Genomic DNA, 25,753 nt, shown 5'->3' on the forward strand with positions numbered 1-25,753 from the left:
TAGCTTCAGGTTATAAACAAGACATGGGTTCATGCATTACACTATAAAATGCTATGTTTTTATGACTCAGTATGCTAGGAGATCCCTTCTATTGTAGTTTATTCAACAAAGCATGGTTTAATGAAATCATGGTTTTGCACAATGTGTGACCCCAACCATGTATCTTCACTAAGATTTGTCTGCTATTCATTTATTGGATATCTGTTCTGCTGAACATAGCAAATTACAGTAGTAAAATAGAACAATACGCAATAATAAAATCAATAAAATGGTGCTCGTCCATAAAACCAAAATATTCAGTAAAAAACAAACATGCAGAATAATAATAAAACACATGCTAGTCTAGCCTCTATTCCATAAAATGGAATCCACTCTGTTCCATAAACTAAAGGCCATAACTAAGAAATACCACTTTGACCCCCCACTAACTTAACCTCTTTCATGTTGGGGATAGATTTCTTCCCTTGAAGAGAGAACATAGCAGACTAGATGGTTCTCCCTGCAGAAGGTGGTTCTGAAGATACCTAGGTGCCAAGCTTCAGTGCTTAAACTTCAGAATTCTACCTGGAAACTTATTGACAACCAATACAGGACCTGCAGTTTCCTATAATGTGGCTGAAGTAGGTCTCACCTCCAGCATGTGGACAGTTGCCTTTGCAGGCACTGTGGGTTCCAAGTAGTTCTCAAAGTAGCCCCATGTGGAGTGCACTGGCATAGTCTATTCTGGTGCTGATTAGGGCATGAATTACCATTGCCAGGTTCCCTCATTCCCCATATGACAACAACTATTGTATCACTTAAAGCTGGCCAAAATCCTCCCTGGCCATGGCCTCTACCAGCCAGTCAGCTGTAGCTATGAATTCAGGAGGACACCCAAGTCACACACCTGCTCTTTCAAGGAGACTTTCACCCTTCCAGTGTTATAACCTGGGCAAACAGAGAACCAAATGGTTTCCATCTTGTTAGGATTTGATTTCAGTTTGTTTATCCTACCCAGGCTCCTACAGCCTTCAGGCACCAGGTCAAGATGTCCATGGTATCTCTAGCTCGGCCCAACATACAGCTGAATACCACCAATGTTCTGATGGTATCTCATCCCATACTGACAGATGACCCTTCCCAGAAGGATCATGTAGATATTAAAAAGTATGGGAGAGAGAACTGAATCCTGAAGGACTCCTCATGGAAGTGACTACTGCAATAACCTTCTCCTCTCCCCTGCCCAAGGAGGATTGGAGGCACCATAAAACAGTACCTCCTATTCCCAGCCTTCATAAGTGATCAACAAAGAGCGGAGTGCCCCCATCCAGGTTCTGTTACAAAGGATAATCTACCACAGCAACCAATGCTGTCTCAGTCTCATACCTAGGCTTGAATCATGACTGAAAGGGTTCCAATTCCTCTTAGGCACTCTGCAGCAGAAGCAACACCACCTTTTCAACAACCTTTCCTGAAAAAGGAAAGATGGAGAAAGGTTGGTAGTCGTCCAAAAGAGCTGGACACAGGGAAGAACTCTTCAAAAAAGAATATACCAATAGCTCATTAAAGGCATCACACACTATTTCCTTTTCAAAGAAGCACTGACTACTTCCCCTGAACCAATGACAAAATGGGTATAAAATTGGTTCAAACAACCTTAAAAGAATTTTTCAAATTTCAAATCCTAATCAATACAAAATTTGATGATAGCCATTCATAAAGTAAGTTCTGACTCCTACAGAATTTTACGCATAGCTAAGCTTACACATTCCCATCTGGAATCAATTGAACTGATTTTAATAACAAAACCTCTTGCACAAGCAACACAAGCACAAAGGCTTTATTGCAAATGTCAGGCTGATTAGCTTACAAAACAGCTGTTTTGATCCTTATTTTAAGCAAACCTACTGCCAATAATGTTTATTTTTGCTACTAATGTTGCTTAATTCTGGACTTACTTGCTCGTGACAGTTGTAACAGAAACTAAGTTGGGGGCCTCAGAAGCAGCCATGGTCACAACTGCTTGAATCATCTGAGTTTCAAGGATGATGACAGACTGCTTGGTGTTGTGATGGCCACCCACATGTTGTTTAGACCCCTGCCCAACTTGTCTGGTTGCTGGCTGAAATAGTAAACATGCCACTTCAAGGGTAAAAGGTTCTTTTTTATTTAAAAAAAAAGTGACCAGTTGCCAGCTACAGAATAAAATAATATCGGAGGGAATGACTAACAGTTTTAGATCTGTCTCAGACCTTCTCTTTCTGAGCAATCAATCAAATAATCAAATATGTAATGGTAAAGGAATGGTTAGTGTGTAAATGCTATACACTGTATCTTTCTATAAGATAACTCAGTTTGGCTTTCGAATTGGAGCTCAAGTAGTCACACCTTAAATTATTACCCAGAACCCTCATACAGTGAGATGAGGGATATTATTATTTGACTGTACAGTATATATAAAAAAATTAAAGCAATACTGCTATTCCCATGATATGACAAGGAAGTGTTCCCTCAACAAGAATGCCTGTGGCATTATTCTGAATACCTCACTGAAAGAACTTACTTTCTTTGTGTATGCTCAGATCATAACATGCAAATAAACTAAACTTCTAAGAATGAAATAACTAAACAAGCAAATAAACTAAACACCTAAGAATGGAATCTTTAGTCCTAATCAAACAGAATGAAAATGTTAGTCCTAACACTTCAGATCTCTACAGATACAAATCCAAAGTGGACAATCTCTGATTTAAATCTGCCTAATTTTGAAAACCTTGGAAAAAATGACAAAGATGTGATTCCAAAACCATCATTGGTAGGTGACTAAGACACTTTGTTTCTTGAAACTGAACTGAGGCTAGATCTAGAACTTTCAAAGTGTCTTCATTCTACCCTGCTACAAGGTTCCCTTCTTGTCTTCATTTAGCTCCCACTTCCACTTTGTCAACTAGGGTCACATCCACACAACTTCCTTACCCCCATTTGATACAGCTACTGTATCTCATCATCCACCTGCAGGTAAGGCAATCCCAAACGAATTTTAGGTGCTATGTTCTGAAAGTGGTGTTTTCCCTCTTATTCCCTTGTCGATCTAGACCAGTGGTTCTCAAAAGTTTTGGTCTCAGGACCTCTTTACATTCTTAAAAATGATTGAGGACCCCAAACAGCTTTGGTTTATGTGGATTGTATCTATCAATATGTGCTGCAATAGAAATTAAAACTGAGAAATGTGTATATATATATATATATATATATATATATATATATACATACATACACACACACACACACACACACAGACACACACACACACACACACACACACATTATTTAATTGACTTCATGGACAACCTGAAAGAGTCTCAGGGACCCCTGGGGTCCCCAGACCACACCTTGAGAACCACTGATCTAGACAATCCATGTTGCATGGAGGAGGAAGCTTGGGTGACCTGATGGGGGCAGCAACAATTGGTCTGATAGGTCTGCTCTGGGACCATCCCCTTCCTTGGGCTCAGCACCTGTTCTGCAGTGCTGGTTTGGAAGTGAGGGGGACTGGAAGCCCTGCTTCTGCAGCCACTTCTTGTTTCTTTTTCCAATAGATTGATTGACTTGTCGACTGGTAGATCTAGTGAGTATGAAAGCTGGAAATTGACAGGTCAAACCCCAACTTAAAGCATCTAACTGAAAGAACTCAGCTCATGTATTTCGTAGCGAACACAGTGGAGAATTTCCTTTCCAGGAGCCACTGCTCCCAGAGAAGCTGTAGCTCCTCACTTTCTTTCCTCATGCAATGTCCTTAGAGGGGTTACAGCTCCCACACTGATTTTCTATAGCAAAATCCCTTTCTCAAACTTCAGCTGTTCAACAACTCTTATCCAGCAGCTGCATCTTGGATGCTCAAATCCAAATGACCACTAGATGGCAGCTCAGAGACCCAAAATCGTTGACTTTTTGATGCTACCTTGCAGTTGAGCAGTCGACCAGTCTACCCATAGTTAGACTGTTAGGACTGTTTGTTTTGTTTTTTAATCACCTGACAGCATGACAGGGGAAAAAATAGAAAAAAGTTGCAGCTCACGGACCAACCAGAGCATTGCGCATGCCAAGCAGAGGAGGCTTTTCATGTGTGGATGATGTTGGGTTGGGCCTTGAAATTTAGCGGAAGAATCATCAATCAAAACCCTTAGAATGTCACATATTAAAGCTGCATGGCCAGCAGTGCAACAGAGACCTGTCCTAGGGGTGTAGCTAGAATATGCTGTGGGACAAAGTTGTAGGGAAGCATGACTTCTTGCTGACTCCAAGATAGGAAGGGATGTAGAAAGAGGCCTAAAGTGTAGTTGTGGCCCAAAGCTTTATTATGATGCAAACAGAACTGTCTCTATATCCTTGATTTGTTAGGAAAAAATTAGAGACATATCATTACATTATTTTTAATATGACATATGATCCAGATTTTGCATTCATGGGTTGGACTTAACCTGGGCTGGATTAGTTATATTTGGGAACAAGTCACTATACTGTACTTTTAAATGGTATTTGTATGAATGCTATACAAGTAAGCATGAATTAAAATGGTTGGGACCTACAGAAAAGCGGTTAAACTTAAAAGCATGCATTTGGGGGATGAAAGGATAAAAACAGGCACATTTCTATATTGGCTAAACACTTTTTGATAGGCATCCCAGGAGGTAATAGTAGGTACTAATAAATAGCCAATGTAATTTAGCCAATGTAATTTATTCTAGCCCATGAATCAAGAGAGAGAGAGAGAGAGAGAGATACAGTAGATATAGATACAGTATAATGTGCATAATGTGATCACTAGATAGGCTTACATTCCTGCAGGAGGGCTTCCAGTGAGGATTTATGGCAGACTAGATGTCCCTGAAGGAGTGGGGATGGCAATAGAGATTGTCAGCCAGGCAGTGAATTCTGGCTGGCACAGTCTTTCCAGATAAAGAAGAGATCATGAGATCACCCACTTATCCTCTGGACCGCTGCTCCTTGTGAGTAGACTGCAAGAACTGAGGTTTTTGTGGTTGACTTGTGAGCTGAGCAGCTGGGAGTTGAGGGATTTCAATCAAGCTCACAGCCATAATGCAGCCTTTGTGGGCACAAGGTTTGCATAAGCCTTATTTCTTAAACACTTTCAGATGTAATTAATTTACAGCTAAAGAGAGATTTTTCTGAGTGACAAGATAAGAGAATTCCACTTGGTGAGTCAACATTCTTTCTGGATTAAAAAGGGGGGAAAAGGGTTTCAAAGTTTTAAAAACTGTTTGGCAAAAAAGCTTAACAAGGATTAGATGTAAGAAGTTTAAAAAGGATAAAAGGGATAGATATTTTGAAAGATTATTTTTTGGTGAAAGTGCTTTTGAACAAATTGGAATTAAAACAAATGAACCAGACCTTTGCAGAACATTTTTTGTTTATTATTAAAGAGTACAGACAATTGGTAGCTTTTACAAAACAAAAGATAAGGGGTGGGGAGAAGCTTGCCTTTTACTCTTTCCCTTGCAAATGAGACACTTTCATTTTTGGATTACAATGGCAACCACCAGAAAAGCGGCAAAAACAGCAGAGGGGAAGACAGGATCGCTAGAGCAACCTGCAAAGAGAGGAATTATGCCAGATTAATTTCAGAAAATGTTTGAGGAATTAGGCAGTAAGTTAGCTGAATCACTTGATTCCAAATTAACAGCTTTTCAAAAAAGAATGGATGAAAGACTTGTAAAGATGAAAGAAGAGATGAAAGAAGAAGTTAAGAAGATGGAAAGCTCTGTAAAACAAGTGTCTGGAGATGTAAAACAAATTAATGACAAAGTTCTGGAGAATAAGGCAAAAGTTATAGAAAGAGAGTTGGAAAGAGAACTAGATAATCTGGCTCTATTGCAATTAAGAGAGAAAGAATTTTGTTTGAGATTCAGAGCAATCCCAGAAGATTCTGGTGAAAATATTACAGAAAAGGTTATTAAAGCTTTAGCAAATTTTTTGGACTGGGATGAGGAGGATAAAGAGGCAGAAATTGATAAAGTATATAGAATAAATACAAGATTTGCAAGAACATGAAATGTTCCAAGGGATGTCTTGGTGCACTTTGTCAGGAAGAAGACAAGAGATCAAGTTTTGCAGCAGCATTTTAATACAAGATTGAAGATGGATAATACAGGTATAATTGTAATTCCTATTAGAATTTTGTGTAAGAGAAAAGAGTATTCTTTTTTGACTGATAAATTAATACAGAAAAAGATTCCATTTCGATGGGACAAATTGGAAGGTATGATTTTTTTTACTTTTAAACAGCAGGGTTTTCGACTAAATTCTGTCCAGAATGCGAGGGAATTTCTAGAAAATTTAAAGAGGAATTGGAGGAGATTCAAATGGAGGTGTCAGATGACACAAAACCTTCAACAGGTGCAACAGGAAACTGAAAGGGATGATACTGAACTAGGTGCTACAGGTACCGACTTTTCTATTTTGGCTTGATTATGGATTACAAATGCTTAATGTGGAATATAAATGGAGCAAACGCTTCTCAAAAGAGGGAAAAAAATCATTATTTGAAAAAATTAAAACAAGATATAATTTGCCTACAGGAGACATATATTAGAGGACATAAAATATTTGATTTATAAAAATGTGGGTGAAGAATTTATTTCAGCAGGAACAAGAAAAAGAAATGAAGTTGCGTTATATGTAAATCCCCAACTAAAACCAGAACTGACTGATAAGCATGGGAGATTTTTTGGGGTAGAAATTAATCTGTATGGGACTAAGACTTTGATATTGGAAATTTATGCCCCAAATGAGGATAAAGTACTGTTCTGTAAGTACTTATGGAAAGACTATTAGTTTCTCTTATGAAAATTGGTGTTTGATGGGGGATTGGAATGGAGTGATCTCTCCACAACTGGATAGAACTTCTGAGAAAATATTAAAACCACTCAAGGCAAATTACCAAAAGTTTTCTTTGAACTGATGGACAATTTAGGGCTGGTTGATATATGATGACAGAAAAATGGCAATTCAAGAGAGTACACCTACTTTTCTGAAAGACATAGATCCTTTTCAAGAATAGACATGATTTGGATTTCAAAGAATTTGGCTACTAAGGTTTCTAAAGTAGAGATGCTATCAAATACTTTTTTGGAGCATAATCCTCTGAGTTTGGTTTATAAAAGGAAATCTAGTTCTTTTAGATGGAGACTTAACAAAATGTTGCTACAGAAAGAAGCAATAGTGGAAGTCTGTAAAAAGAAATTAAAATAATTTTTGAAAATAATTTAGATAAAGGTATTGACTTAAGAATGATTTGGGATACAAGTAAAGCTTCTATTAGAGGTTATATTATACAGATGAACAATGGGAAAATATGTGGTTGAAAGGACTGAAATTTACTCTGTTCTAATCTTAAAGAGAATTTTTATAAAATGATGTACCATTGGTATATGAGAAATTGTCTAGCGTGTATAAAGACATTTCAAATTATGTTGGAAATGTGAACAAGAAGAAAGGACGTTTTATCATGCTTGGTGGACATGTAAAAAAGCTAGAAAATTTTGGATTCAAATATATACACTGATTCAGAGGACTTTAAAGATTAATATACAATTGAGGCCAGAGGGGTTTTGTTTTTTGTTTTTTGGATTGATGAACAAACAGTTGGAAAAACATCCTGGAACATTGTTTTGGTAGATGAAACTGCAGTGAGATTATGGTATGCATAAAGATGGAAAGATGTGGCATTACCCACAATGGAGGAATGGTTGGTGAAGATGATAGAACTTGCTGAGATGACCAAACTAACTTCTTTGATCAGAGAAAAGACAATATCTACATTTATTGCTGACCGGAAACCCCTTACGGGCTTTTTGTGTTAAACAGAAAAATATGAATTTATGATTTATGGTTTTGATATTAGACTGGATAGATTATAGAAAGAAGAGTCATGTTGTAACCTTAGAGTAAGAGGTAAATTTATAATTGTACTTATAACAGCTGTAAAGAAAATCGGAAGCCACTTCTTTATATCTTTTTTCTTTCTTTTGTTTTTTTGTTTTTTTCCTTTCTTGCACTTTTAGCTTTTTTCTGATTTCTTTCTTTTCCTTTTCTTCTTCTTACTTTATATTAGTTTGTATTAGTTTTTATCTTCTTTTTAAAAACTTTTAATACAAATATATATACTGTCACCATCACAGTAGCAGACATCCAACAGTGGGTCAAGAACATGAAGAGCTGTACAGTACCTGGCCCGAACATGATCCACACCTACTGGCTAAAGAAATTAACAGCAGTGCACAAATGCCTAGCAGCACAGATGAAGCAACCGGTAGCAGGAGGCTCCCACCCAGACTGGCTAACACAAGGAAGGACAGTGCTGATCATGAAAGACCCCCACAACTACCAACCAATAACCTGCCTCCCCACAATATGGAAAATCCTGTCAGGCATCAGAGCTGCCAAGCTACAGGACCATATGGTCAGTACAGCTCAGAAGAGCATTGGGAACAATACCAGAGGCTCAAACACCAGTTGCTCATAGACAGAGCAGTTGCCTGAGTCTCAAGGTCTTGACAGAGCAATCTGAGCACAGTCTGGATTGACTACAGAACAGCCTACGACTCAATGCTACACACATAGAACTGTGAATGTCTGGCGCTATACAAAGTCAACAGGATACTAAGGCCCTTCCTCAAGAACTCAATGGGACTGTGGAAGACAACACTGCAAGTCAACTCAAGACAGCTTGCACAAGTGGCCATCCAGTGCAATATATACCAAGGTGATGCACTGTCTCTGCTGCTGTTCTGCATAGGCTTGAACCCCCTCAGCCAGATAATCACAGGACTGGATATGGATACAAGTTTGAGAGTGGAACTATCATCAGCCACCTCCTCTACATGGATGACATCAAGCTGTATGCTAAGAGTGAACAAGACTTCAATTCGCTGATCCACCTGACATGGATCTACAGTGAGGACACTGGGATGTCATTTGGACTTGAGAAGTATGGCCGTATGGTAGTAAAGAGAGGGAAGGTAGTTAAGACTGATGGGGTGGAACTACCAGCAGGCCACATAACAGACATACAGACTAGCTACAAGTACCTTGGTATCCCACAGTCACATGGGAACCAAGATGAGGTGGCAAGGAAGAGAGCAACATCCAAGTACTACCAAAGGGTAAGACATGGGAGAAAGTTCAACTGAGCTGGAATCATATTAAAATAAACAGTTAAACATAGGGCATCATGATGATTTCAAATTCTTGTCTCTCTATATTAATTAAATAAATGTGAACAGTAGAAAAGAACAAGTCTAAATAGGAAAATAATTATTTTAGCTAAGATAAGAAACAGCAGGGAGAGAGAATTACATTTGCAGCATTAAAAAAAACTGCTTGAGAAAATAACAGGTTTGTTGGTAGTATGATTAACAGTCTGAAAGTTTGGAAGTTTATATTTTGAAAACAAGAGATTATTTGTCTATAAAATGTATAGACAAAAGAAATAAATTTTTTTTTTTCTGGATTAGCATGTATTTTTACACACCAAATCTCAGTTTCAATCCCTGGCATTCCAGATAGGGCTAGGAAGGACAGCTCGTTAAAATCCTGGATAAACTCTGCAAAGTAAACTAGATGGATTAACATATGTAATGATATAAAATCACTTCCCTTCTTTGCAAATTAATAGCTGCTCTAAAAGCTCTTATGGGACACACCAAGAACTGAAAGTGGCCATGATGAAGGAGAATGAATGGAGTTATAGGCCAACATAACTGGATCCCCCAAATTAGAAAAGCTGAAATTAATCTATTCTGCTTTTTTCTTAGGGCATATTTTGGATGCATGTTAAACATTTTAAATTATAAAGAAAATCCATGGTTGATAAGACTGCACATTGCGGTTAAGAAAAACAAACAATTGCCTCAGTTTTTCATTACATTTTGGCTTACAATTGTCCACTATTAGTCATCGCTTCATACTATCCTATTAAAAATAGATGTGGCTACATTTTTATGTTTTATTTCCATGCTTGTGCTAAATCACCATAATAGGATTTGGTGGAACTTGAACTAGAGTTGCTATGATAGTTTCAAATTATAACCTTCAGGTCTGACTAGAGTATAATCTATAATTAGAGACCCAGTTTAAGCATACAAAAATTGTGGTCTAATTGTATATAAGGAGAAACTCAGTTGCCTTTCAATTGACTAAGCCAGTCTACAATTGAAACTTGATACCACTTCAAACAGTAAGCTTTTCTTAAACCCCAAACACTTCCTTTTATTACATGTGATACAGTAGAGCATGCACCTTTTAAGCTGCATGTACTTATCTATGCAAGCAGTTAGAGAAGTTAAAATTTGGGGGGGGGGAATCTTTTCCAGGCAGGTTTCTTTCCTTCTTACAATTCAGCTTTTCTAAAGCTATACTTCAAGCAAGTAGAACTGCACAATTAGTCCAGAGGATTTATGCATGAAAGCTTTAAGAGACAGAAAAATAATGCAGACAATGTAGGACATAAACATAGGTAACCTAGTAGATTTAGTTATTGTATTAAATTTCAATAAAATACAATGCAATTATATATAAGTTAAAATAGAGCCCCATCACTTATCTGGTATCCCCATGCCTTTGTAACAACTGGACAATGGGAGCATGTTTAATTCCTTAGCGAACAGTATTTCCTTATACATCTCCAAAAGGAAGGAAAACAGGGAGAGAGAATCTATGGCCCTAAATATGTTGCTGAACAACTATTCCCAGGCCCTTAGAATTCCCAAGGCTGGCTGGAAACTGCTAAGAGTTATAGTTGAAGCAACAACTCAAGCACAAGAAGTATTTCTCCATTGGAACAGAAACTCTTTTGGGCTGGATTTACACATGGCACTATGTGCTGTGCTTAACCATGGTTTATGGAATAAATCACAATTGGCTGGATTCATGCAACATCCTAAGCCATATATTATGATGTACAGACCACAATTATTAGGTGCAAACAACATATTAAACCAACTGCAAACAAACCACAATATAATTTAAGAATGTTGATTAGTTTCAGGCATCACATCAGCTAAGTCAAAAACCCAACTGCCTTTTAAACTGAACTCAGGTACTGTGCTTTATTCAACAAATTCATTAAAATACACCATGGCTTAGTATGTGAACCAAGCCTCCGCCAAAATACAAAAGAATACCGTATCCTTCTAGGGACATAAATAATTTAACAGCAGCATTAAAGCTCTCCTAGATTTATAGAGTCTTCCAACTCAAACTTTCAAAATAAGACCATGCAAGACATCAAAAAGAGGTGCTTCCCCAAACGTATTAACACAGGAGAAGCACCCTTTCTCAATAAACCAACTACGGTATCTGAAAGGCTCAGACAACGACATCAAAGGCTATCCACATGCATGTTCACGCACAGGACTTTGCTAGCAGTTCCAGCAGAAATCTTGTTTGTGCAAGGACATTGTAATAACTGGGAACAGCCACCGGAGCACCTCTGTGAGCCCTCCAAAAGACACGGTTGCTTTAACGCTGCCAGGAAGGCTATTTTGTTTGCACTAACTGGCTTTGAGAATTATTTTTCCAACCCTTTGCACAGCCCTATTTCATGACAGATAATACAACAAACTTTGTTGTAAGTGAGGAGCAAGATGGGGAAATTTGCTTGCAACTCCAGCTGGAATTACTAGGAAATCCAAGCTGCTTGTATGGGGGACTTTATACCTCTCCTAAGCCAGTTCAAGAGCTGTGCTTTCCTGTGTTCTCATCTGGGTTTGGCAGCTGAGCTTATTAATTTCTCACTCCGTTGCAGTGAATCTGAAATTGCAAAAACATTATCTTTCTATTTGCAGTGATAAAGCCCTGCACTGTACGGGTGGTCTGTTTTCCCACTGGCAGGAACTCTCACCTCACTCTATCTCCAGCTGCAGCTCGTGTAGCATCCTGTTCACAAGTCCTTAAAGGGGAAAAGTGGCTTGAAATTTTCACGGGTCCCACTTACTCAGATTTTTATTTTTTTGCACATGACCAGACAAACGCTCACCATCTTGCTGATTCAACATTTTGACATTTTGCCCTTGTTCCCTTATGTCCAAGCAAAGGAACCAATAGTGAAATTAACTCATGTTCCGTTTCTCATTTCTCTTTGGCTGGGGCTGAGTGCCAGGTTGCTTCTTGGATTGCCCAGCCCAATCACTGCCTCATAAATCCCTCACCCCCATGCTGACAATTATTTTCTTTACACCTCATTTAGGGTGGGGGTATTTTTATGGTTGCAGAATGAGGGTTTTGTCCCCTACCCAGACCATGTTCAGCATCTTGTTCATGCTACCTGCATGTAGAAATTGGTTAGATATGCAAAATGTTTCACTTTGAACCACCCTGAATCCAAAGCAACCCACTTTGAACTTGGAAGGCACATCTTGAATGGGCTGTTTCAAATATTCTGAAAATGCATGGATTTTGAAACAATATGCTTTGAGCTTGGACTTTGGCTGCAGGCATTTCTGTGGGGAAAGAGAAAATGCTGGTATGTGGGAAAGAAATGTAATTGGAAGGTCAAGGAAAGCAAGCAGGAAAGGGAAGGGAAGGAGATGCTGAAGACACACGGTGAGGCAGAAGACAAGCAGCTGCATGAGAGACAGGAGGCTCTGCCAATTTTTTTTTCTTAAACAGGCTTAAGCCAGAGAGAGAAAAATGGGGAAATTAAGTAATGAAGGCCTTTTTTTTTCCTCCTCTGCTTTCACAGAAGGAAAGTTTTTTGGGCCAACACATTCTTAACAGAAACAGAAAATTGGGTCTCACTTTCTTCACACCATCTGAACTGGCCTTTTCTTCAGGCGAATAGGGTTCCATTCTTCCGTTGTATTTTTATCCCCTTTCCAGCACTTGTTTCAGGAGTCAATTGCTTTATAGAAATTGTATTTTGTTCCTAAGAGAAAGGACACAAAATAGATAAAGAGATATTCTTAGGAACTGTCACCTGATAAATCCCATAAATTAAAGATACAAATAAAAGAGTGAAATGTTGAACTATATGCTGTTTAAACAGAACTCAGAATAAGACTCAATTTTCTTTTCTCATGAAATAGATCAAAATACCAGCCAAATATCACTGTATATCAAGTACATAGTATTTTGATTTAAGGACAGAAGGCTTCTGCTGCCAAAAACAAGGCTTGTTATGTTATGTTATTTATTAAATTTCTATGCCGTCCATCTCCCCCAACAGGTGACTCTGGGTGGCTCACAATTAAAACCAAAAGCCCATAAACAATTAAAAGTAATACCACATAATTAAAATTAATTAATCAATTAAAAGTCAGACTGTAAAACAAACCCTATACATAAATGCTAAATACTAAAAACATTCAAGATGACCGGAGGGAGGGTAAAATCAGTTACCCCACAAGCCACTTCCACTGATGCGAGCTTTTATTTGATTTTTCACATTCATGTTTAATTGCTCAAACTAGTTATTACCCAAATATTTTGAATTGCTTTCTAAAATATGATGGAATTCCTTCATTATGACCTTATGCAGATATAAGATCTGTTTCAGAAGGGATATAGCTATTAGTTTTTAGTTATAGTCTTTTTTCACATTCACGTTTAATTGCTCATACTAGTTTATTATATAGAATTTTTAATTGATTATGATTATGTGCCATCAAGTCAGTGTTGACTTTTAGCCATCACATAAAAAGATTTTCTCCAAGATAATCTGTCCCAACCTGGTCATTCAAGTCTTCTTTTAATGGATAGATCTAGGCAATAGTGAATGCATCTTTGCATAATGGAGTGATGCTACTGGCCTTAAAGGAGGCATAGTTCACTGTCAGCCCAACGAGGCAGGCCAGAATAAGAAACCAATGCCATATAGATTAAGACTACTGTACTTTTACTGTAACAGCTATAGTAATAGATCTTGCAAGTCTGAATGTGCTTCCCCTTCACTCACTTTATTTTTGTATGAACTAGGGAGGGGTTTGTCTGAAACATTTTCTTAAGTTATTTTCTTGGCCTGGGCTCAAGCCCCTCTTATCTGACCATTGCCTTGGTAGTGGCTCTTCCTTCTGTCCTTCAAGGCCATTCCCTATGTCTTCTACATCCACCCACTCTGAAGAAATTATTCCTGGACCCACAGGATCTTGCTAAATAACTCCCAGTCACAAATACCTCCTTCTGGGACAAGATACTTGAGATATGGTGCCTATATAGCTGCAGAGGTTTTCAAAGGGCACATATTATCTTGATACTTTTCAGTCTGGGTTTGCAACAGAACCAGCCATGGTTGCTCTGACAGATGGCCTTCTGTGGGAAAGTGACAGAGACTCTTCTTGATCATGCTTGATCTCTCAGGGGCTCAATAGCTTTCAGTTCCATTGATCATGGTGTTTTCCTAGTCCAACTATGTGAGTTGGGGGTTGGGAACTCAGAGAACTTGGTACGGTGGTTCTGCCCCTATTTGCAAGGATGCTCATTCTGTAGAATTGAGTGTTTGTATCACTGTTCCCTGACAATCATATTGTATGCCCCCACATGGCACTATTTTGTCCCCAATGTTATTTACTTCAATATGAAACTGAGTGAGTGGTCATTAGGAGTCTGGGAGCTGGTTGTCACCAATATGCAGATGAGATTTAGCTTTTTCATAGCATCTGAATGCGGAGAGGCTATGCATGTCCTGAACTGGTGGCTGGATGCAGTGAAGGATTGGATGATGGCCAGTTAACTAAAACTGAATCCCAATAAGATAATGTCCTTGGGATGGTGATTTTCTGGGTTTGGGAACTGGAAAATTTATCTCTTTAAAATATACACTGTTATGTATTTTACTGCTATTTTTATTGTAAAGCACTGAGATGCTGGAAGTAGTATATGTTATATGTTATATAAATTTAAAAAAAGATTTTGGGGTACAGTATCCTTTAGTTTTTGTTTGTTAGCTGCTTTAAACTTTGAAAGTGTAGGAAAGAAGTATTTTAGAGAAATACTTCCAGTATCCTCTCAAGGAGACAGCTGATCTAATACAGTGGCTAGGCTGAGATTTGGACAATCTCTCTGAATATCCTTGAGCACCACCATCTCTAGTTTTGTATCTACACTGTGCTGTAGTAAGTGTCCTACAGTTCAAGTATATCTTTACATAGAAAATGGGATGCTTTCAAAAATGATACAAAAACATACCAAGATCTAATTGTAACTTTTAATCTTTATTTTGTGAAAATTCTACAAAGGGTAAAATTAAAAACATTAACAGCTGTTACATTAAGTATAATTATTACAACACTAATGAGGTTAATTATATATCTGGCTAAAACAATCTTTATAACTCATAAAAATTAAGGCTGTAACTCTAAACTTTCTTATTAGGAAGAAAGCTTCAACTGCATAAAATAGGGTTTTCTTCAGAATAAGCATGGATAAAATATCCCATATTAGATAAAGCGAATAACTTTATAACAGTAAGCATTCAGAGTGCTAATGGGGAAAGTAGGAGGCATGATATACAAGAAGCTCACCTCTTGGCATTTAACAATGCAGTACATTGTTTTTCCTATTGTTTTCTCCTCTATGACTTATTTATTCCATTTATCTGGATGAAATGCCTCTTAAATATTAACTGGTTCAGTGAAAGAGTAATTGTAGTAGGAGGCAGCTCTTATAATTGATTCAAGTGATTTCACTGAATTGATTTCAGTGGGCAAGACAGATATTCTTCAGTTAATGATTGAATAGCATATTGACAGCATATCATGCCAAGTTTTCACTTTTTGTTTGTTTTGCTTTGCTTCCTTTTTTTGGCAATTTGAACTCTTAAGAAATATCAAAATTGTGGCAAAACAATGGTATAGAAAATTGAAATTGACACAACATACTTTTTTTAAAAAAAATTCAGAACAAGGCATATAAAGGTTTATTATGAAGAAAAAACCTTTTTTTTTTTTTTACTATAAAATGAGAATTCCCTTAAATACAAGTCAGTTAAGTTTCTACCAGTGCTGATTACAGGTAGTCCCCAGTTTAAGAATGAGTTCTGTTCCCAAGATCTGTCCTTAAGCTGAATTGTATCTAAGCCAGAACAGTATTATTGTATAATACTATATAAGTAGTATTGTGTAATTCACTCGAACCATTGTGTATTTAACTCAAATCATTATGTATTTAATTCAAATTTTGCTACAATAGGCTCTGTTCTTAACTATGGGTCGTCCATAAAGCGGGTGTTCTTAACCTGGGGGCTGCCTGTATAGCAAACTGCTTTAAAGGCTATAAAATAAGATTTAGGATAGGGGGAGTGAAATGCAGTTTCTTTCCTTGAGACCAGAAGTTTGTCCATTTTCAGCTTTTTAGCAGACCTTCCAGCTGCCTGCTCAGGAATAGAGCAATATTGTTTCTTCTTGTATGCCATCAGTTCCCTCATCTCAAGAGTGTTTATGACTCAAGAAAACCTTTGTTACCATGTTCTTTTCCTAGTACCTATCAGTAAGATTTAGATTGCAATTTTATGCATGATTATGCATTGAACACCATCTTGTAGTTATCTATAATGATTATAGCCTCAATAGAGGAAATCAGAGTACAGTATTCAAATCAAGAGTTTGAATGTTAGCTCCTGTCTTGGGGGCCAAATATTTTAGTTTTTCATAGGTGTTTGCTTTGGTATGAACATTGGTGATAGATCATTAGCTTCCCTAGCGCATTATTGGCAGTTACTGCTTTCCAACTAGCATCTTCTAGATTTGATGGTGCTGGCAATAAATCGAAAAGCAAGGGAATGTGAGAAATTTAGGATGGCAGATCCCTGGCTTCACCCTCTTCAAGATCTTTCCCGGACTGGAATGTTGAAATGTGTTCCCCAACCTTTGGTTGCAGTAAAGTGAAGCTGAGGGACAGCTAGCTTCATGTAATCATAGCTCAAATTTCCATGGTATTACTAGTTACACAAGTGACAATGGTATGTCCTACACTAGCCTTTTACAACGTGGCTCACCCTAGATGTGTTTTCCAACAACTCCTATAATTCTCAGTCAGTACAGCCAATGCTAGCTGGGTATGATAGGAAGTGTATCAGATCTTATCATTGCTTGTAGACATATTTGACAGGAGGGAAAATTTACCCTCCTTGTAGTTCATCAGATACAGACAGTTGTCTGCCATCCATTGGTCAGAGAAGATGGTCAGAGAACATAGATATATTGAATTATGGCATTTCTTGAGGTGTACACAGCCTTATCCAACACATTTTCTCTAATTTCTCTTCCTCAGTATTTATAATGTAGATGTGACATGTAGATTTATTTGAAAACTAGACACATCAATTTTCAATAATTTACTCTCAAATCAGTACGCATGTGATTGCAGCTAGAAATTCAACTTGTCATTGACATAAAAATATGGTAATGATGAAACTTTAACTTTGTTTTAAAAAACTTGGGCCTGGTGGGGGGAAGGGAGAAAAGGCAGGTAAAATATTTTACATCATACATTTTACTTTTTCAAAAAAATCTGAAATCGTTTATATTGTGGAAGAAGTTATCCTGAGAAATAATAATAAATAAGAAGTAAATGTCCAAAAAATACGTAGCATTATGTATTGCTAAGGTTAACATTTCCATTCCCTCATAACCTTTAAATTACATGTGCTGAACAAACAAATAAACACTGTTGTGCAAAAAATGAATGAAAGGTAGCTGGCCAAAAAATGCCAACCACTTGTGCCGTTGAAAGCCAGCCCCTTCCCTATCTTCCCGATTTGTTCTGAGCGGCCTAGGAAATGGAAATAGAGAATCTTCTATTTTTTAATGCCCCCGTCTCGTTATATTAGCCAGGGAACGAGAATGTCAGCGGGCGGCGGGGGGGGGGGCGGCAACTCAGAACAATAGAGGCAACCAGGCTTTCCAGACCTTTCCACGGTTGGTATCGCCCAACCCCCTTATCCCGGGATGGTACATCCCAACAGATGCAGGCGTTTCCTTAGAACTTAGACTCGCTCGCTCTTCGCCTTCCCCCTCAGGTCTCTCACCTCTGATCCCGCCCCCGCTTCGCTGCGTTCGCCTCCCTCGGGGGCCAGAGAAAGAAGTCGGGCTCGCGCTAGGTCGGACAGGGCTCTTTGTGCGGGGAAGTGAAGCGCGTGCTCGCCCGCCCGCGCGGCCTGAAGGAAGGGGAGGGAAAGGGGGAAGAAGAAGAAGAAGAAGAGAGAGAGAGAGATTGAAGAGCCGAACTCTAAAGCGGCCGCGCGGGTGGGCGAGCGGGCGCGCGAGACCGAGAGTCGGAGCGGTGGAAGAGTTGGCGAGGAGGTGGAGTGAAGGAAAATCACAACCGGTGAAAAACAGCGGCAGCCCGGGGACAGCTGTCGAGGGGGGAGGCGCGAGTTGGCCGATCCGTTGTGTGTCTTTGCTCGTGAGGAAAGCCAGAGCAGGAAGCTGCAATTAACTGGGAAAAGAGGAAGAGCCGCCGCCGCGTAGGATCCGCTGTTATCTCAGGTAAGCACGGGGGGGGGTGCGGGGGGGAGGAGAAAGGGGGAAGTTAGTTCGAAAAGTTGGGAGGGAGGGCCAGGGCCGCAAAGCTCGCCTCGGGCGCTTCGCTACCGGGACAGAAAGAGGGAGGAGAATCAGAATCGGAGAGCTGGCAGCGGCTCCATTGTGAGCTGCTGGAACTGCTTCATGCTGCTCCTCTCCTCCACCTTTCCAGTCCGGCGACGGTAGCGGTGCTGCTAGAATGAGGGGCTCGCTCTTTATCCGCGAGGAAACCCCAGGGCAACCCGAAATGATTTGCATTTCTGCCAGGAAGGAAAAACCCCAATTCTGGGTAAGGGAGAGCAGGACGGAGGGGGGTTGGCGGAATAATTGCTACGGGAACGAGAGGGTAGTTGTGAAGTCCATGTCTCCCCTTTTATTTCCTATTTTCTGCCGGCCTCTCTAAGGGAACGAGATCCAGAAATGATGGGCCTATAAGGAAATGGCGAGTTGTAGTTAGCCTTTTGGAGAGTGAAGAAGAGTTTTGGCGGGGCGGGGGGGGGGGGAGACAGAGACGCCAAATCTTCAGATTTATTTCCAGACTAGAAAGAAACTTCGAGGTTCAAACAATTTCTTTTCCAGTGAAAAATGTTGCTCGACCCTGTGTGAAAGTCACACCTCAGTCTTAGAATCCTTAATCCCCAAAGAGGAAGAACTGGCCATAGTTGTTCACTGGAGAGGGAAAGAAGAACAACCTATTTTTGGCATGTGTTGAAAGCCATTATCTGCTTTTCCTTATTTACTATTTCATATGTTACAAAGCCAAATCTTGGCAATGAAAGTATCTTTCACTGTGTGGGGCAAAGTCTCTAAAATTTGCCTCATGTGAACTCTTGAGTTTCAGATTGTTTTTCGTTATTTTTCCTTCACCCCTTGGCTGATAGAATGCATTTGAAATGAATTTCTCCATTCCTTAGGTTATGGAATTCCGTTTAACGAAAGGATGAAATACTTAGTTTAAATGGGTGATCTCTCTGGCTCATTAAGTGTTGTTTTTTTGCAGATGTCTTTCAGGATAAGAATGGATCTGCTATGGTGCTAGCATCTCATTTTTCTAGATACATTCCTGAAGTGCTTGTTGTTTTTGTATCTGCCTCTCCTCCTCCTTCCCACAACACATTTCATTGCCCTTATGGCAGAATAAACTAGTGAGAGGCGTCTTCCAGTCTCATTCTCTCTCCGGTCTGTAAGAAGACTATCACATTGTGGGAGCAGCACAGGCAGCTGCTGTTGGTTTTCACCTCTTCAGACACTCATTCGTAAAGAACTGAAGGTTCTCTCCATTTTACAATGATGAAGACTGAAGGCAAAGGAGAGAGAACTTTAAGAAGTGCTTCTCCACACAGAAATACCTATAAAACTGATTTTCATGCAATTAAGTGCAGTTTTGATTCAGTGAACACTGATAATGCTTCCAACAAGTCTAGTCCTCAACACAAGTTGACCAGCTCTTCCAATGGAGGGAGTAATGACCCACATGTTCGTGGCAGAGCTGTCACATATGGCAACAGAGTGCATAAGATCAAAAACATGTTCATGCAGATGGGTGGTTCTTCCAATTCACCATGTTGTGAGAACAGTCCACCCTCTGAGCCCCAAATTATTAATAAAACAATTTCAGCCGATCCTGCACTTCCTTCTCCTAGTAGCCCATCTTACCTCTGTGTTCAAAAAAATAACCTCCTCAATAGTGGTTCCTTTTGTAGTTCCCAGGATCCTTTACCTGCAGGTTCATTCACTGATAAGATTATCTGCAGCAAAGAAGAGGGAAATTTAGACAAAGCTACACTAGCAGAAAAGTTTTCTGAGACTAGAAAACTATTTGAAAGGAACATTAAAAAGCCAAGCTCATTGGACAGATGTACTCCCATTAAAAGTGAAAGGATTGAAGATAGGAGACGACATGGTTCTGCTTCTTCTGACTGCAGTAGTGTGACAGATCAATTTAATTTCAATATTGATGTAACTTCTCAGGTTGCTGTAGATAAAACAGATAATCAAGGAAATAGTGATCAGAAGCTGCAGCAATCTACTGGCAGTTGTAAATCCTCTTCACTGAATGCAGGACCTATTTCTCGAAGACTGGAGAGTTTCCTGGCTGACATTGACAACGAGGAGTTCCAAGATACTTTGATAGCTGACGATATCCCAAACCCTGTTCAAACAGTGTTCTGCAGCTGGGAATCACCAGTAGTTAAGAAAGAAGTATATTTGCAGCAAAATCAGCCTATTGTAGAGTCTTCCCTTTTGACGAGCAGCAGTGCTATCAAAAGGAGTGAGCTAAGTGATGCAACTGAAGTAACATTTCAAACAGATGAAACTTTTGAAAGGGATCAACAGTGTACAACCAACATATCCTCTAAAGTGGATAGAGCCCCCATAAAAATTTCCCAAGTAGAAGTAGCTAGAGCTGAACTGATTATGGTGCAGAACAAAACTTTAGGGGATAACAATGAAGTCACTGGGGAAGTTAATGTATTTCAGAAGGAAAAATCACTCAGATTTCCAAGTTGGAAAGGGGAACGAAATGATGGTACATTTGAGGAAATGGAAGAATTTAATGAGGATGGTGAGGCTAATCAGAAAGCAAGAGAGTTAGTATTTCTGGACAAAGTTCTGGAACAAGAGCATGTAAAACCAGTAGGGGATAGTGAAGAGGAAGAACAAGAAGTAGAACAGAGAAAGAAGTTTAGTGGATTTTCTTCTGGTGCTTTTGGGATAGAGAATGCAGCTTTTGATGATGACAGAGAAACAGAGCTACATACTCGGGGCCCTGAAGGAGAAGAAACCTTGCAAGAGGAAGAATACAACTATAATAGTGATTATGAGGAACTTTCTGGACTTTCTGAGGAAGAAGATCCTGATCCAGCTAGAAAAGTGAAGTTTTCTACAGCCCCAATCAAGGTAAAGCTTCGTGAACAGGGGTATAAAATATAATTATTGTTGCTAATTATTTAAAGATAGTAGTTACAATGAAGCCTATTAGTATAATCCATATGGATGCTTTGAAATTGGTCTCTCAGTACCACTTCCACATAAGGATTTCTAAAGTACTTGAGTTCTAAAGTACCTTTACATTTTTTAAAATAATGATCAATAGTTCAGTTAATCTGAAATAGAATTATGAGGTTACTGACTGGGACTGGCTAAGCATATGATGTCAGTGCTTCATCTCCTGTACTGGCTGTCAGTCTTGTCCAGCTGCACTGGCTCGTAGGCCTAGTCTTGGTGCTGAAAGTGGAGTGTGTCAGGAAATGCCTTTTTAATTATCTTTGGAGCTCCCAGTGGTAGGTAGCTGTATGGAAGAAGGCCTTCTGAGTTGTTAAGGTCCTGTTTAAGAAATGTCTTTTCCAGAGAGACATATTTGGCATCCCCAGTTACGATCTTTTCAGTGCCAGCAAACATATTTCTCTTAGACATTTCTATACTTTTTGTACATAGATTTTACATTCCCACTCTATGCTGAAATAGTGCCTTTTATATATATTTCTGGTGTGATTTATTTATTGTATTTTTATTGTTTAGCTTTGTTTGATTAGTTTTAATAATTTAAAATCCACATGTGAACTTTAGCTGTTAGGTAAAATAATACAGGTAGTCCTTACTTAACAATAGTAATTAGGAGTGGAATTTCTATCACTAAGTGACACAATTGTAAAGTGTGACATCACGTGACCATGCCACTTAGCAATGGAAATTCCAGCACTCCTGGTTGCCGCTGTTAAGTGAATCACCATGGATCGTTAAGTGAGGACGTCACGTGGTTACCATTTGTGACCTCCTTCAGGTTTCCCCATTGACTTTGCTTGTAGGAGGCCAGCAAAGAAGGTTGCAAATGGCAATCACGTGACCACAGGAAACTGTGACATAATTGTGAGCTAGGCACTGAGTGCCCAGATTGTGATTATGTGACCATGGGGACGCTGCAACCGATGTAACGACAAGGACCGGTCATAACTACTCATTCAGCACTGTTGTAAGTTCAAATGTTCACTGAACGAGTGATTGTTAAGTGAGGACCACCTGTAGTAGCAATGATAGTAGCAATTTAGGATACAACTTATGTGGGTATAGTGTAAACTTTTGAGAGGTATAGAACATTTTTCTATGTTACATTAAATGAGTGAAGGTGTTGTGTTGGCATTCTGGTTGCCAGTCAGGGGCCAATAGATTCTTCAGGATTTGAAGACAATAGGCTCAAATAGGGTGAAATGCCAAAGAAGAATTTATTGAATAAATATTAAGAGATTTAACAGAAAAAGATATACCAATCCATGTCCCTTCAGCATGTTAGCAGCCCCAAGAATGGCAGCAGACAGACCCCCAGGAGCCAGTAATTGTACAGCATCCTCCCAGGACTTTGAGTTTATGGTAAGGTTTGAATTGTTTGGGTTCTTTTGCTACTTTTTTATACTTGAAATAGGGAGCATAAACAGTAGTACCTGGAGATGGCTTAGTAGCACCTCTTATCAGGGACTTGATCATAAATTTAGACAGTGGAATTGCTACAGTGAATTTTTTAGGGAAGACAGATTCTCTAGTAATCATCATCAGATAAGTACCTTAGAAACCAAAGAACCTTAAACTTCTTTGTTTATGGGAACATTAAGCTTATTCCCCCTCCCCTTGGCAGGTATTAGATTAAGGAGCTGGTGTTGTCCTCTTTATCTTAATGGTTGTAAGGAATAGATAAGTGGCAAGCCAGAGTGATTAACAATAACAGTGATGCAGTATGCAAAACTCTGCTAAGTAACTTCTTTTACAAGCTTGTTTGGAAGAATACACAAATCACCTCAGCTGGCTAAGTAATTCTGCCCAGGCAGTTCTTGTAGGTGCAAAAAGAAAAAGGGGTCCACGTCACTAACTTCCCACCAGTCTTCCATGGTGCTAATTCAGGGGTTGTTAGTGATCTTTCATGTCATTTGAACTGATTAACTGTGATGAACATCAACTATGGTTTAAAAAAAATAAAGAGAAAAGTATGTGAACTCAAGACATGTGACTCATCCTGTTCTTTTATGCCATACTTTTCCAACGCTTCGCCCACAGTTACATTGCACTTTTTTTTCATTTTCAACTATTATGGGCAAAGAGCAGGTTGGCTAGGAATTACAGAAGCTGAATGCCAACATATCCAGAGAGCATCACATTGTGGAAGCCAGATGTAGTAAAATATGTGAATACTGCTAGTGTGTTAAAGGAATGAAGTAGTATCGTTTACTATGTAGCCAGATCAATTCTAGCTTGATGTATGTTGTGTAAAAACATAGTAATGTTAAAGTGTTGTAGTAAATAGCATTTTAACTAAAGTTCCCTTTGGTATTTTTGCCAAGAGCAATGAAGTTCCTCCCAGTAACTGAGTGTGTCTTTGGCTATAGATTCTGAGTGAGCAAGACTTGTATATTTTAAACCCAGAAAAATAACTTGTGCATATTAGTTGGATGATTATGTGAAACTTAGTTGTATTTTATTAATCTAAATAGTTAATTATGTGTGATACCTTTGCTGCTTAAAAAAACAAAAAATGTATGGAATTCGTTTTAATGGACATAATGCACCCTAAAGTTTATAGAAATATTTATGAAAATATGTTCTACTAATATTCAATAACTCCTGAATCTAAGCTAAATGTGTGAGGCTGCTTTCCTACATATATTTACTAGGGAGCAAGTCCCTCTCAAATTAGTGAGATTTGGTTTTGAAGAAACAGGCTTAAAGTCATAGTGTCAAATTTCCCTTCATTGTGGAATAAAATATCTGGCCAATAGCTATTTTATAAAACCAGAAATGAAAAAGTAGACCAAATCTATTTTAATTCATATAGCATAGATATGGTGTTAACTGCTGCAGTAACAGGGTTAAACCCTGTCCCCATCCTTACAGCATCTCATCAATCAAATCAATCTTTGGGCACCCTCCTTAATAGATTTTTTATACTAATTGGCTCTTAAAAATGGGTAGAGTAGATACTGAACTGAAGTGGTTCATGTCTCCAAATAGATAATTGCCATAGTTAAAAGTTCTAACAGCAGCTTTTCTGCTTGTATATATTTTTTTAATTTGAAATAATTCAAAATTGAGAATGTGCAAGCTATAAAAGTAAGAACACTTGTTTTTCCTTCCCAGATTGAAGAAAACAGAGATAAAAAATGAATTTACTATATATTCAATATTTGAGGCTGACGGCTGAGATTATCATTCCACATTTGATAAAAAGTAATTGGAAAAATTTGGCTGATTGCCATATATGTTACATCACTTTTAAAAACAAAAATGGAATATTTCTTGGATGACTCACTATTTTCCCTAAAATTTATAGTTGGTGTTATGGAAAGTTGATTGCTGGATGCCTGTATCAGAGGCAGCTCCTCTTCAGCAGTTAAGAATTGACTCTGGTGTTGAGTATGGAGAACACTGGCAAGAAAATTAGTTGGAGGCAGTGCTTTTTCCTTTGTTGTGTGTATGTGGTTTAACTCTTGTTATTGCCAATTGGTTTTTTCAAGGTTACCTTAAATTTCTTCCAAACTTCAGCTTCATCAGAATCTTTTTTCTCTGCATATTTTTCAGACCCATAGAAATAGGCTTTAAGATGGTTATCAAATGTTCCATATTTCTCTTTAGCCCCATGTTAAGATCTTCACAATTCCATCTGTTTCTTTCTGTTTTGTTTACAAATTATTACATAGCTAACTCAGTTACATTTTATTTCTTAAACACTGAAATCTGTAGCTAGGAAATGCATTAAATGAGTATTTCATCTGTATGCTGTTTGGGGAATTTTCCAGTTCTTAAGTTTCTTCTGATATTACATTGCAGTATTATCCATGTCTTTGCTCTTTACTTGAATTTTTTACAGTTATCACTTTTATAGCAGCTAATTGTACATGTTTAGCAATGTGCTAATTTCCTTTTTTTAGTAAGGAAGATGCTTCCTTCTTCTCTTGATACGTAAGAACATATTATGGAATTACTCCATATATTGCTCCTCACATTAAGACTCATCGTAACATTTTCTTCTCTAGATTAGTGTATTTGTATAGTCTTTATATAATTTAACAAAAAAAAACCTCTTGCAATTTTTACTCTTTTAGATAATCTGTATCCTGGTTTGAGTGAATCAGCCATATGGATGAAATATATGTTCTCAGCTATATGGAAATGAATTTGTTGCAGAAACAGACCAAGTGGTTTTTTTCTTCAAATAAATTGCTTCTTGCTGTAATTTATTGTTTTTTATT

General features: G+C 38.4%; 1 protein-coding gene and 1 long non-coding RNA gene across 4 annotated transcripts in view; one reads left to right on the forward strand and one right to left on the reverse strand.

Annotated features, from left to right (window-relative positions):
* The window catches only part of LOC148216554 (uncharacterized), a 58,583-nt gene extending 40,519 nt beyond the window's left edge, over nt 1-18,064 (reverse strand). Inside the window, exons 1-2 of the long non-coding RNA XR_015795222.1 lie at nt 18,023-18,064; nt 12,799-12,925 (exon numbers count right to left, since the gene is read on the reverse strand). This is a non-coding gene — a long non-coding RNA (uncharacterized LOC148216554). The remainder of the gene's footprint in view (nt 1-12,798; nt 12,926-18,022) is intronic.
* The window catches only part of LOC103050670 (neurabin-1-like), a 58,257-nt gene continuing 50,487 nt past the window's right edge, over nt 17,984-25,753 (forward strand). For 2 of the 3 annotated variants that reach the window (XM_088135804.1, XM_088135805.1), the window contains exons 1-2: nt 17,987-18,482; nt 19,519-21,419. In XM_088135804.1, coding sequence (XP_087991930.1) covers nt 19,806-21,419 — 1,614 coding nt within the window. In that variant the 5' untranslated portion in view covers nt 17,987-18,482; nt 19,519-19,805. Of the gene's footprint in view, nt 18,483-19,518; nt 21,420-25,753 lie in introns of all 3 variants that reach the window. The other variant, XR_015795220.1, reaches the window with a different exon arrangement.

Source organism: Python bivittatus, unplaced genomic scaffold, assembly GCF_059951505.1.
Source record: "Python bivittatus isolate LINGU-HERP-01145 unplaced genomic scaffold, Pbiv_v1 ctg000200_np1212, whole genome shotgun sequence".
Taxonomy (NCBI): domain Eukaryota; kingdom Metazoa; phylum Chordata; class Lepidosauria; order Squamata; family Pythonidae; genus Python; species Python bivittatus.